The sequence below is a fragment of the Podarcis melisellensis genome, assembly GCF_964234715.1.
Source record: "Podarcis melisellensis genome assembly, chromosome: 5".
Taxonomy (NCBI): Eukaryota; Metazoa; Chordata; class Lepidosauria; order Squamata; family Lacertidae; genus Podarcis; species Podarcis melisellensis.
The window spans coordinates 72,930,439-72,943,223 of NC_138537.1; the positions used below are offsets into that span (position 1 = coordinate 72,930,439).

The 12,785-nt window shown below is 39.9% G+C and overlaps 1 protein-coding gene across 3 annotated transcripts in view; it reads left to right on the plus strand.

Annotated features, from left to right (window-relative positions):
• RTKN2 (rhotekin 2) overlaps positions 1 to 12,785 on the plus strand; it is a 36,181-nt gene that overhangs the window by 8,335 nt on the left and 15,061 nt on the right. For all 3 annotated transcript variants that reach the window (XR_014168804.1, XM_081913650.1, XM_081913649.1), the window contains exons 5-9: positions 572 to 689; positions 2,312 to 2,515; positions 7,449 to 7,543; positions 8,691 to 8,797; positions 11,357 to 11,488. Coding sequence is in view for 2 of the 3 variants with exons in the window: in XM_081913650.1 (XP_081769776.1) it covers positions 572 to 689; positions 2,312 to 2,515; positions 7,449 to 7,543; positions 8,691 to 8,797; positions 11,357 to 11,488 (656 nt within the window). In the remaining variant the exon portion in view is untranslated. The remainder of the gene's footprint in view (positions 1 to 571; positions 690 to 2,311; positions 2,516 to 7,448; positions 7,544 to 8,690; positions 8,798 to 11,356; positions 11,489 to 12,785) is intronic.

The window sequence follows — 12,785 nt, forward strand, 5'->3', positions numbered from 1 at the left end:
ATTATTTAATGCAAGTTCTTCAATGCCAGTTTGTAAAAAAAGAAGAAAAGAAGAAGAAGTAGGTTTATCAGAAAAAAATAACTTCCATGAGTTTTAAAGAAACAAAGATAATGTGTTGGTCCAGGTATAAATATTTTTGTTATAGAAACTGCTATATTGTGTAAATTCTTAAAGGTTTAGCCTGCAAAGGTTCTGCTGAATATATAGATATGGACACTAAAGACAAGATCCAGTGACCTGCTGAATCTTCCCCTCCTTTGCATCTTTCTGCTGCATGCAAAAAAATAAACAAATCCCCCCTCATAAAATTTTCATCTTGTACTGGTCTATCTTTTTTTAATAGAAATAATTTGATACTGTGCAATATGCCTGCCAGGCATATGCAGACAACTAAGGAAAAACATTTTCTGTAATATTTAGCTGCTGAAGTGTTTCAGTTTTTGTGTGACTTTTATTGTATTATAGTTGTTGTAAACACCTTCAATTCTTTATTTAATTGCAATAAACAATTTTTAAAAATATATAAATATAGCAAGACTTTTAAAAGTATTTTTGGATTTTCTTTTTTCAGGAACCCAACGTTACTCAGTATTTTGCTTACTCAAAGCAGGAACTCAGGTTTTTGATACAGACTTGCTTATTGTGGATAAAGCAATCACAGATATATGTTTTGAAGGTGCTACCATATTGTAAGTATCTCTGGATCAATGTAGAGTTGCAGGGCCTCACCAAGTCGCAAGTTTAAAAAGAAGGAAAGACTCTTCTGAAGACAAAAATCCAAAAACAATCACACAACCCTTCTATTACACCGAAGGCAAAATGGGAAAAGTAGAACATTCAACTTGTCAAATCAAAGGCTTAAAGAAATTGCATTATAAATACTGCTTGGAATATTTGAAAATAATACATTCTGTGCATTGCTGAAAGACTTGAGGAAATAGAAGGATGGAAGATTGGCCAAAACCAGAACAGGGTCCTGGATGCTATGCCTTCAGGTGATCAAATGTGGGTAACTGACCTGATCTGAACTTGCCATTTGGTGAGGAGCTGCTGGTGCTCTCCCCTCTCCCCCACTGTGCTGTTTAGTTAGAGCTTGTTGCCTGTGTATATACACGCTTATATACATGTGTTTACATGAATATGCAAAGGTGTTCAGATGCATCTGTTCAGGGAGGCAAAAAGCATTGCAGATACCTACTGAAACTGTCACTCTAGCTGTTAATGACAGAGGTACCTCTAGATGTGAATGGGATCCATTCCGGAGCCCCGTTCGCATCTAGAAGCAAACATAACCCATGTCCGTGCATGTGCGGGTCATGTTTTGGCGCTTCTGCGCATGTGCGTGAGGTCATTTTGAGTGTCTGCACATGCACAAGTGGCAAAACCCGGAAGTAACATGCTCCGTTACTTCCGGGTTGCCGCGGAGCGCAACTCGAACACGCTCATCCCGAAGCACATTCAGCCCGAGGTATGACTGTACAGTGGTACATCGGGTTAAGTACTTAAGGTCCGTTCTTAACCTGAAACTGTTCTTAACCTGAAGCACCACTTTAGCTAATGGGGCCTCCTGCTGCTCCCGCGTCAGCGGAGCATGATTTCTGTTCTCATCCTGAAGCAAAGTTCTTAACCTGAAGCACTATTTCTGGGTTAGCGGAGTCTGTAACCTGAAGCGTATGTAACCCAAGGTACCACTGTAATTCCATTGGTTTAAAAATCCTGATTCAGTGTCCATTGTCTCAGCAAATGACCTTGTATTGAAGCCTGAAAACACAATGGGTTTAATTTTTAGACATCTATTCTTGTCCTCTTTAGCTGTACAAAGTATTTTTTTTCCATTGGAGAGCATCAGATTGCTGAATGTGTTCAAAACCACTTGATTTTGTTATTAGCTGATGCTGGTTGAAGGGTTGTCTTTTTCCCCACAAGCCTTCACGAACCCTTTCCCCATTATGAAAAAGCCATCTGAGGTTAGACGCAGGGTCACTAAAGACGGTTTCTTTTTCTTGTTGTGATTTCTTCCCCAGAGACATTTGCTTGCCCCCAGTGCTTATGTCTTTTTGGTGCTAGGCAATTAATTTTTTTATATACCCGGGCATTTTTAACATGTTTTATAACAGTTTTTAGAATCTGGTTTTGTGGCTGTGCTTTGATTTATTGTTTTGTTTTAAATTTCACTCTGGCATGGGAGGCATGCACTGGAGAGTAGCTGAGTCATAAAATAAATAAATAGCCATAATTTTATTTTACAGTATTCTAAATTTTTGTTTGACCATTGTACTTCTCCTAAAAGCTGTGAAACAATTGTTTCTAGTGAGGAAGCTGGCCCAGCCTTCCAGCTGAAGATTGAAGTCTACAGTTGCTGCTGTACTGAAGAATCTTCAACTATAACAAACACTCCTAAGAAGCTAGTAAAGAAGTTGAAAACCTCAATTGGGAAAGCTGCTGGGAAAAAAGTCAGTCCTGTGTTGGATGACAACAACCCTGAATCCTTGTTGCTTACTGACGCAGCCGTAGTGTGAGTGAATTGTTCTTTATTTTAAACCTAGGATTTGGGGGGTTGGGGGTTGGATGCAGTTGGTCTTTATTTAAAAGTGTATGGGAATAGATTCCATGCTTATGTACCAAGCACTAAGAGACTGACATCTTAACAGCTCCTAAAAATCTGAATTTCCTGAGAGTTTCCTTTCCTGCTCCTGCCTGTCCCCTGAACCACGGGATAAGGCAATTTGGCTACTCTAGTGTAGTGCAGCACATAATGCATCTGGACTGCCTATCTCTCAGCAGCAGAAGATACATCTTGGCACTTGTTCAATCAGATATTTGCAATTGTTTGGTCTGACTTTTCTTCTAGCCTGGGAGGAGTGGTATGTGCAGCTCTGTAGCTGCAGACCACCTTCCTGAATTAGAAAAGAGGAAAGTGCCAGGGGCTGCTAGTATGTCCACAGGATGCCTGTTTCCAATAGCCAAGACACATTTTCCCTATATTTGTCTGGGATGTGAGTAAGGGATTGATTTCTGCCAGTTTATCAGAGCTTCTTTCTCACCTCAATCAGAATGTTGGGCTGAGAGGGGTGAATGAATAGGGACACATACAAATACCTTATGCTAGGTCAAATTATCTGACCATCTAGTCCAATCTTGTCTCTTCTTGGCTGGCAGCAGCTCTCTTGGACCTCTGGAAAGAAAGTGTTTCACATTACCTACTACAGTACCTGACCCTTTAAGTGGGAATACCAGGGACTGAACCTAGGAGCTTCTGCATTCAAAATCTGTGCTTTGCCACTAAGCTATGGTTCCCTCCTCCAAAGAATGGAAGAGGAGGGACTAATGAGGCCAAAAATATTGTCATGAAATAATTTTGATTATTTATACACTGCTTTTCCGTCATAAGCTGTGCCCAAATCAGTTTACAATTACATGTAACATTGGGGGGGGGGGATAGTTTGTTACCAAGCACATCATGAAGTTCAAATAAGACAAACGTCAACAAGCACAGTTACAAAGTTACAAAGACTATGATTTTGTTCTTTATGTATATTAAGGGGCAAAAAGAACAGCTAATCTACACTTTAAGTGCTGGTACTGCAGCACTTCAAGGTCCACAGTAGCCTGGCTTAAATATAAATCAGAGAACATGGGGTCTCTTCACCAGGCTAGATAGTTCACAGCTGGTTCCCCTGTGTCTCCACCAGAGGAGGCTAAGTGCAGCAAAAGGGATGTGCAGGGGAGTCTCAGACATTCCAGATACTCATGCTAATATTACTACATCAGGGGTGGAGTGATAGTGTCTCCTTTGCATGCAGAAGGTCCCAGGTTCAATCTCTGACAGCTCCAGCTAGGGCAGGTAGCTATGAAACCCTGGAGAGCTACTGCCACTCAGTGTAGACAACACTGAATTGGAGGGACCTACTTTCTGACTTGGTATAAGAAAGCTTCCTGTGTTTCTTGCACCAGGATAAACTAAAGTCATGCCTTTTAGTAGACATCTATTATCCTGATGCGGGTGGCGCTGTGGGTTAAACCACAGAGCCTAGGACTTGCCGATCAGAAGGTCGGCGGTTCGAATCCCTGTGACAGGGTGAGCTCCTGTTGTTCGGTCCCTGCTCCTGCCAACCTAGCAGTTTGAAAGCACGTCAAGTGCAAGTAGATAAATAAGTACTGCTTCAGCGGGAAGGTAAACGGCGTTTCCATGCGCTGCTCTGGTTCACCAGAAGCGGCTTAGTCATGCCGGCCACATGACCTGGAAGCTGTACGCTGGCTCCCTCGGCCAATAAAGCGAGATGAGCGCCACAACCCCAGTCTGGACCTAATGGTCAGGGGTCCCTTTACCTTTATTATCCTGATATGTTCATTGTATCATTGTGTGGTGTTTCTGTGGTACATCCTGTCACTCTATTATACACCTTTATATGTCTGGTATAGTTGTATAATATAGTGAGTTCTCAAACCTTCACTGAGTTAAGGACTACCTCTGCGTGTAAAGACAGGCTTTAGCAGATTGAGTGGATGAGACCAATTGGGGGGGGGGGGAGTCCAACAGTCAAGAAGGTGGTTTCTGCAAATGCTGTAGAGGGAAGTGAGGGGCAGATGGGGCTCAGCAACCTGGGAAGGTAGTCCATCTAGGAGAAGGAAAACTCTGATCCTAAACCTCCACTGCTTTGAGGGATACTTTTAGAAGAAAAGACTAAGGACTAAACCTTACACAAATCCAGAATGGAGTCTCTAAGACAGTTGGATAGCACCTTATACGCCTCCTTCCAGCAACTCCTGCAGCCAAGCTGGTGCCAAATGTATTGCTCTGCTTTCCTTTGGACTACATCAGCAAGACCAAGAGTAGGGTCTTCTGGGCAGCCCAGGACCCCCATATACACTGTCCAGACATGTACTGTGGAATCTCGCTTTGCTGCTGCTACCGCAGTTATTTGACTTCACCCCCAGAGGCGCACGCCATTGTCTCTCAAGACAGAGGGATGTCAATTACAATAAATAGTTGCAATCGCAGCATCAGATCATGATATATGATTTTTTTTATGACCTAATGAATGAAAGCATTTGTATGCTGAATGAGTAGCATTAATGATATGCAAAATGCTTTCAAATTTAGGAAAAGTGGGTCAAATGAATCAGCTGATAAGACAGATGTATTACATTAAAGGAATATTCTGGAACACACTTTTTTGTAGCAGGAATAACTGAGCAACTTACATATATGTTGCAGATGGTATTGTTAGTAAGTATGGTTGAGGTTTTGTATCAAATGGGCTGATAAGAACAGGCTGCCATTCTACTGAAGACAGAGCCAGGAAAAAAATCATAAGTTTTAATGTATAGATAGCGAAACACTTTGAAAACATCTTGTAGAAAGAGCTTTGGAAGTACAAAATATTCTAATGCAAGCAAGTGTGGTTGGCTAGTTTCTGCAAAGATACTTCCATTTAAGGCAATAATCTAATTCAAACATTTAGGCAAAACATTGCTAGCAGTGTTAATTAGCCTGTTAAATTTGAAAACTGATAAAAATTTGAAAGATGAAGAAATTGGCAACTGATAACAATTTTGGAAATGAGACAATGAAGTTAGCCAAAAAAAAGAGAATCTCACGTTTTAGATGGAAAATGTTACTATGAAACATATTTCAATAGTGAAGTAGTCTGTTTTCTTTGGCAAACCTTGTACTATAAATAGTAAGGATCTCTAACTTGAACATTCAGCACAAAAAGATTTTCATCTGTAATAAGAAACTCAGCTATTTAAAATGGAACAAAAATGTTCAATTACAGATGGCTTTTATGTGTTTGCCTAGTGATTGAGAATCTTTTGGTTGGAATCCATTTATAACCAGCACCTTGTTTTCAGCTGTTCAAAGATTTTTCCCCTTGATGTGCTAATGGAAATTGTACTGCAATGGTATTTATCCTGTGTAATGAGTGAAACAAATGTAATCATTATCCTATGACAACAACTCTTGGGGTGGGAGGGGGAGACCTTAGAGGTGCAAAAACAGATTACTGAGCTGTTCAGAGGAAGTGGAGCTTTTTCAGCTGTTTCCCAAATTATACTGTTGCTAAGACAAACCACAAAGCACTTTAAAACTTAAAGCAGCCTCTTTGTATGGATATCATATGAAAGGAGGCAATGATATTTTAATGTTCATTGGGTTAGCAAATACAATTACCTAAAATTAGACAATGATAGAAAGGTGATTGCCACCCTGGGCTCCTTTGGGACGAAGGGTGGGGTACACTTCAATTAACTAACTATTATTATTTTAAAATAATATTGTTATCTGCAGCTACCTCCAAAAGCTGTACATTAGCTATGGCTGCCACCTGATATTTGTCGAGTATGTATAGGTGCCAAGGGCCAAACTATTTTATTAAATAGGTTTGTGTTGTGTAGTTATTTTTTGTTTGACAAATAGTGTGTGAGTGTGTGACTGTCTCATGGGGTGAGGGCTTTAACACTTGCCCTGCTGCAGTCCTGGTCAGAATTTTTTCCATTCCCAGTATTTACAATGGAAGGAAAATTCCCATACCCTCCAACATTTCTCCAATGAAAACAGGGACGTCCCATTCCATCATGATAATTTTACTGTTTACACCCCACACATCTTACTGGGTTGCTTACTGGGTTGCCCCAGCCGCTCTGGGCAGCTTCCAACATAGATTAAGCCATAATTAAACATAAAAACTTCCCTATACAGGATTGCCTTCAGACGGCTTGGGGGTTGGATAACTCCATATCCTCCAACAGTGAAAACAGGGACATCCTAATGAAAAGTTGGACATTCCAGGATTAAATCAGAAACCTGGACGGCGTCTCTAAATCAGGGATTTCTCTGAAAAACAGATACTTGGAGGGTCTGAACTCCTTTGGGTGTAACCAGGAGCTTGATTCCCACCCTACACCACAGTTCCAGCCTTGATTGCCCCCCATCTCTGCCCCCCATCCCCGGACAAGCCAGCTATTTATTAATCAAAAAACAGATATGCCACACAAATATATGTGCTGAAAGCCATGTCTAGTGTGTTCCTAAAAGGGGAATCCCCTTCAGAGCAAAGTAGGATGAAACCTATAACCTTGCAGCAGCATATAGGGAGAACTGGAGTGTATAATGGGCTCAAACAGCAGCCAAAGTGAAAGGAAAAAACAGGTTTCTTGTGAGGCAATCAGTGTTTATAGCTGTAAGAAATACATTTCCAATTGAAATAGTGGTGGACCCAGGGGCCTTCAGAAGTTAAAGAAATCAAACTCCATTCCAGAAAGGGGGCTCCCAGTTCACACAATGGAGCAATGTTACTACATGTATGCGCCCAAGTCTAGTGAGCACAGTTTCCAAAATGTATTTTAAATATTATAAGGAGCAAAGATAAAAAATATAGCTGCTTTTGAATTAACTGAACTTCGATGTTTTGTGCACAATACTGAAATAAACCTATCTTTACCAGGGGTGCAAAATACAATTTGCTGGCACATACATCTTTGGGATTGGAGAGTGTCAACAACAATTTCAGGACCCACAACCTTACTGCCGTGGGAGATGGTAAGTTCAGAGTCAATAGGATAAATGATGTATGAGTAGAATATTCCAACTTGATTTCAAAGTACTCAGATGTAGCGATTGTTTTCCTTGCCTCATGTTTTGCCAAACCTTATGAAGGTAGCTTTTCTCCCTGCTATCTAAACCAGCATTTGGAAGGAAAGAATTCTTACTTTGATGGATAGTCCCCCCTCCCTCCCGAACTAACTCTCGTAATTCCCCCAAATCTCTGTCCAATGCACATTCATTCAAAGCTAAGTCCCACTTTGCTAAGTAGACAGTGCTGCAGTTGGAGGCCAGTGAGTATGAGGTTCAGAACCTGGAACGAATTGTAAAAGCAGCATTTGTATGGGGCAGGCAGATGCTACTAGAAAAGGTGAGATAAATGCCCATGCCACCCCCCCCCCCGTGTTTTTATGTATATAATTCTCCTGCAGTAGATGAAACCTGTTTACATGGTGTGTGGTTTTTAAAAAATATATTGGCATTTCTAGTCATGTATACTGGATGAAAGCACCACTGAAAATATAACAAACCCATGTGAGTTTTGGTTCACAGTCTTAGAACAATTGTGGACATGCATAACAAATTACTCCAGATTCCTGTACAGCAGAACAGTGCCATTCAAATCTAACACACTTATTAAGCCGCAAAATTCTTCCTTTTTTTCCTTCTGTTTTTTATTTTGGATGCCTAAGTCAGCTTCTGCATTCAACAGCTTCTACATTCAGCAGCTGACCAGCAACTCTTTCGAGCTGACTTTTGTATGAGGAGGTGGAAGGAATGAGAATTTGTTTGGTAAATGAAATGTATGATGAGGTGATGATCGCTTAAGATCATGTTGAAGAAACAAGAGGGTAAACTGAGGGTGGATTCAGCTGTGCCGTTTTTGTCATGTTGTTGGATGCACTAGGCAACTGACCTTCTCTTTGCTGTTTTTGGCAAAGAAATCTTTGTTGTCCAAAGCGGTTTACTGTTCTTTGGTTCTCTCTAGTCCTGTGCGATGGAGATCTCATCCTGTAGTGTAATAAATTCAAATGCTGGCTCCAGTCTTTGTTCCATGTCTTGTAATCAACTATTGGTAAAAAAATAATTCCTATTGAGTAATGACTAATCTCACAATATGCAATGGTCATGGCTTTCTTTTTAGAGGAATCTTCTTTTTGGCTTCCATTGTATGGCAGCCTGTGTTGTCGTCTAATTGCCCAACCATACTGCATGACCAAGGATATGATGACTGGATTTCTTAGTCAACAGGTAAATTGTATTGTAATATATATGTATATATATGGTTGATGTAAACATACACAAGGTTAAAAATTGAAATGTAAGGTTCAGTTTTAGCTAGGCAAACTTGTAATGCATTGTACCAGCCTTTTAAGTTGAAGCTGCATTCCCCGCCCCCCATAAAATATTGGTTAGAACATGCACAGATCCAAAAATTCACCTCAAGAGCTAAAGGTCTCTAGCATCGCCCTAGGGAAGAGTACAACCCTGTAAAATGTTGAAGGCAGCCTTGAACACAAAATGTAAATGAATTTTAGCATGATTTAAAATAAACACCACAAACATGGGCAGTAATATCCCTATAGGAAAATGATTATGCTGAAATAAAGTGCAGAAGCAAAAACGGCCCCTGACTTACTGGTGTCAGGTGGCAATTGTGTCATTGTTGAGGTTGAGACTGGAAGATTGAAAGGAAAATTTGTTAGCCAGGTGATGCAGTATTATATTCATTAATGTGAAATCCTCTTTTTTAAAAAAAAACACTTTTGTGACATGATAACTACAATGATAAACACTGGGTTGAAAAGAAACAAATCATTAGGGTGTTGCCATAGCTAAGTGTACATTACCTTGAATAATACATCTTCCCACGTGGACTTGATGCTGACCAGTATCGCATGCACAGGATGTTACTTTGGAGGAATTTATGTTTGTGTGTATATCAATGAATTGTTACATGCTACCTGTGCCACGTTATTTTGGACACAGGTCATTTCCCTTTTCTTCACAGTTTCCAATAAACATCACCATAAGTTTGACACTTGCACATAAAATGTTAGCTCTTTATGTGTATCGCTGTAGATGGAAAAATGTTTTGATACATACTTTTAAAGAAAACATTTACCCGAGTTACAGATAAATTCTTGAGGTTGCAAAACTGTTACATGTTTTGAAATGCAATAACAAAAAAGCATTTAAACATGCACCTTGATTACAGTACTTTTGTAGGGAAGATCAAGGCAGTTAACTAACAAGTAGTTTAATGTTAACAAGAGTTAAAAAATATTGACTAAAACGCAAAATACTATGTAAAGAAGCTTACAATTGTTACAGTGGTCACTATGGAATTACCCTTCCCATAGGTAATGCATAAAAATATAGTTAGCCCCAGAAGCAGCTGTACTCACCCCCTGCACAGTGGAGTGTATCATCATCATCATCATCATCATCATTATTATTGTTATTATTATTTTGCAAAGAATCTTGGGAGCCCATGGAGACTGGGGAAGATAGATTATTCTCTGATCTTAATAATCAGAGCTCTAGTGAATAGAGCAGAAATGTGACTGGCAAATTGAGGAAGGAATATCTGTGAATATAAAAACAGCGGCCTATTCTACCCAGAATCAATTTGCTGCCCACCATTATTGGGTAGGCAAGGGCATTTAATCATTTGGGAATCTTAAATATGTCCAATTAATGGATGTTTCATGGGCTTATTTACAGAAGTGTCTGTTCCTTTTACGACTTCTTGTTGCCACAAGTAACATTTGTGTTTACTTCCCTCTCTCATGTTTTTATACTAACTTTGTTTAGAGGGGATATTACTGCTTCTCAGTTCTGAAGATCTCTTAATGGAATAAAAGATGTTGCATCTTTATTGCCATTCAGTATTGTCTGTGGAAATTCCTAGTTGCCTAATTTTTTTAAACAAGCTATTTTACCTAAATTATTAAGACATAAGCTAATGAGTAATCTCCAGCTGTTAAAATGCCTTGTGAATGGATGTTGGAACTTAGATACACAATGCAGAAGAGCAGACTGGATTGATAAATAACATAAAATGGAAATGCGTATATGTAATTTATTTATAGAAAGAGGCTGCATCTAGACACATCAAAGAAGTGTTTCAGTTTAAAGTGTTGTAAATTTAAACAGGGAAAACAGGTAGAGAAAAACAGGACTCCACATTGCCATCTGGTGGCACAATGTTATATTGCATATACAACGCATATACCATATTTTTCGCCCTATAAGATGCACCAGACCACAAGATGCACCTAGTTTTTGGAGGGGGAAAACCAGGAAAAAAAATATTCTGAATCTCAGAAGCCAGAACAGCAAGAGGGATTGCTGTGCAGTGAAAGCAGCAATCCCTCTTGCTGTTCTGGCTTCTGTGATAGCTGCGCAGCCTGCATTCGCTCCATAAGACGCACACACATTTCCCCTTACTTTTTAGGAGGAAAAAGTGAGTCTTATAGAGCAAAAAATACAGCAAATCACTTTTTCGTAACCACTCTAGCTGAGTCCAGAGAAAGCTAAATCATGTCATTAACAATGGTAGATTTGTATCATAATACTGTTAAGCACATTACGAAATATCACGAGATGACCAGGTAAGTCTTTAGTGATCTTTGTTTTAGCTCTTGTGTGAAATTTTCTTCTCAAATTATTATATGGACAATTCCGCAATCAGAGCAGCTGAGTGGTCTCTTCTTAATGCATATTGTGTACCATTCATTATTTCCCCAAGAAAATTTAGTTCATTGAGAAGTAAAACTTATGCTAAATGTGTTTGCTTTCTTGCAGCAAAAGATAGGGAATGTGACTGGATGGAGGAAACTATACTGTGTACTGAGAGGTGGCAAACTCCTTTGTTATTGTACACCAGAAGAAATAGAAGCTAAAGTGGAGCCGACTTTGACAGTTTCTGTCAACAAGGTAAAATATAACATCTGCTACTCAAGCTAAGTTACAGTGCTCCTTTTGTATGTTGTTAAGCTAAACTGGAAATGCTATTTGTGTCTCAGGTGATGGAGTTCCTTCCATGCCAGGTGTGGGAGCTAAGGGTAGCATTGCATGAAAGCTTCAGGGGCACAGTTTATGAGTCTCTAATTGGAACCTTGGTTACCAATAACTGCAGCTCTTTTTGACAGTTCGTTTTGTGTTTTTTCTGCTACTAATGCAAAGATGCTTTTTAGGTCGTTGATACTACAGCCATATACAAGTTTTGCTTTTTTGATCCATGGGGAGAGTGCCCCCTACCATAAAGGCTTCATATATTTTATATAAATCCGTGGTTTCCAATGTAGGGCACACGCCCCACGGGGGGGGGGCAATTTGATTTTAAGGGCGGCAATTCGAGAATGAGTTATTAACAGTAAATGGCCTTTTAGGCTTCCTCCACATGAACAGGAGTTCACATTTGGAATAATAAGAATTATATATCACCGGAGGGGTGGGATAAGGATTTTAGAGGTGCTTAGGTGGGGCATGGCCAAAAAAAGGTTGGGAACCACTGATAAAAGTATATGCAAAAGACATATGAGGAAGATTCTCTACTGTCTCCATGTCACATATGCTTAAGTACAGAATTTAAAACCTAGTTTTTGGCTCAGTTCTTCCTTCCTTCCTTCCTTCCTTCCTTCCTTCCTTCCTTCCTTCCTTCCTTCCTTCCTTTCTTTTTCTCACACACCAGTAACCAACAGGATACTGGAAGGCATCATACATATCTATTCATGTGTATCTAGGAGAGATGATTTAGATAGGAATTACATGAATGGGGCAAACTCATGCTTCCTTCCTTCATTAATTGTGGGGAAGAACTGTGCAGTTGGTTCACTCATGTGGTTTCTATATTCAACCTGTCCTAAAGTGCTATAGGAAGAGGTTTCAGGGAAGCAGCACCCATCCCCTTGCCAGGTAAGTGTGAATGGTAGGACCTGAACACAGCAACTTTCCAGTACTGAGGTGCTATAATTGGAAGCCTCTGTGCTAGAACATCCTGCCTGAGTGAACCATGTGAGGGCAGATAACTAAACCATAGATTGAGCAACATCTTTCAAGATGTTTAATCCAAGGGGCTAATACGTTATTAAATTCCATAAATTTTGCAGAATACTGGTTGATCAAATCTATTCACATTTCTTCAGAAGCGAGTCCACTTTGCTCAATGGGGCTTACTCCCCAGTCAGTGAGTTTAGGATTGCAACCTCAGTCTCCACTTAATTGAAAGACC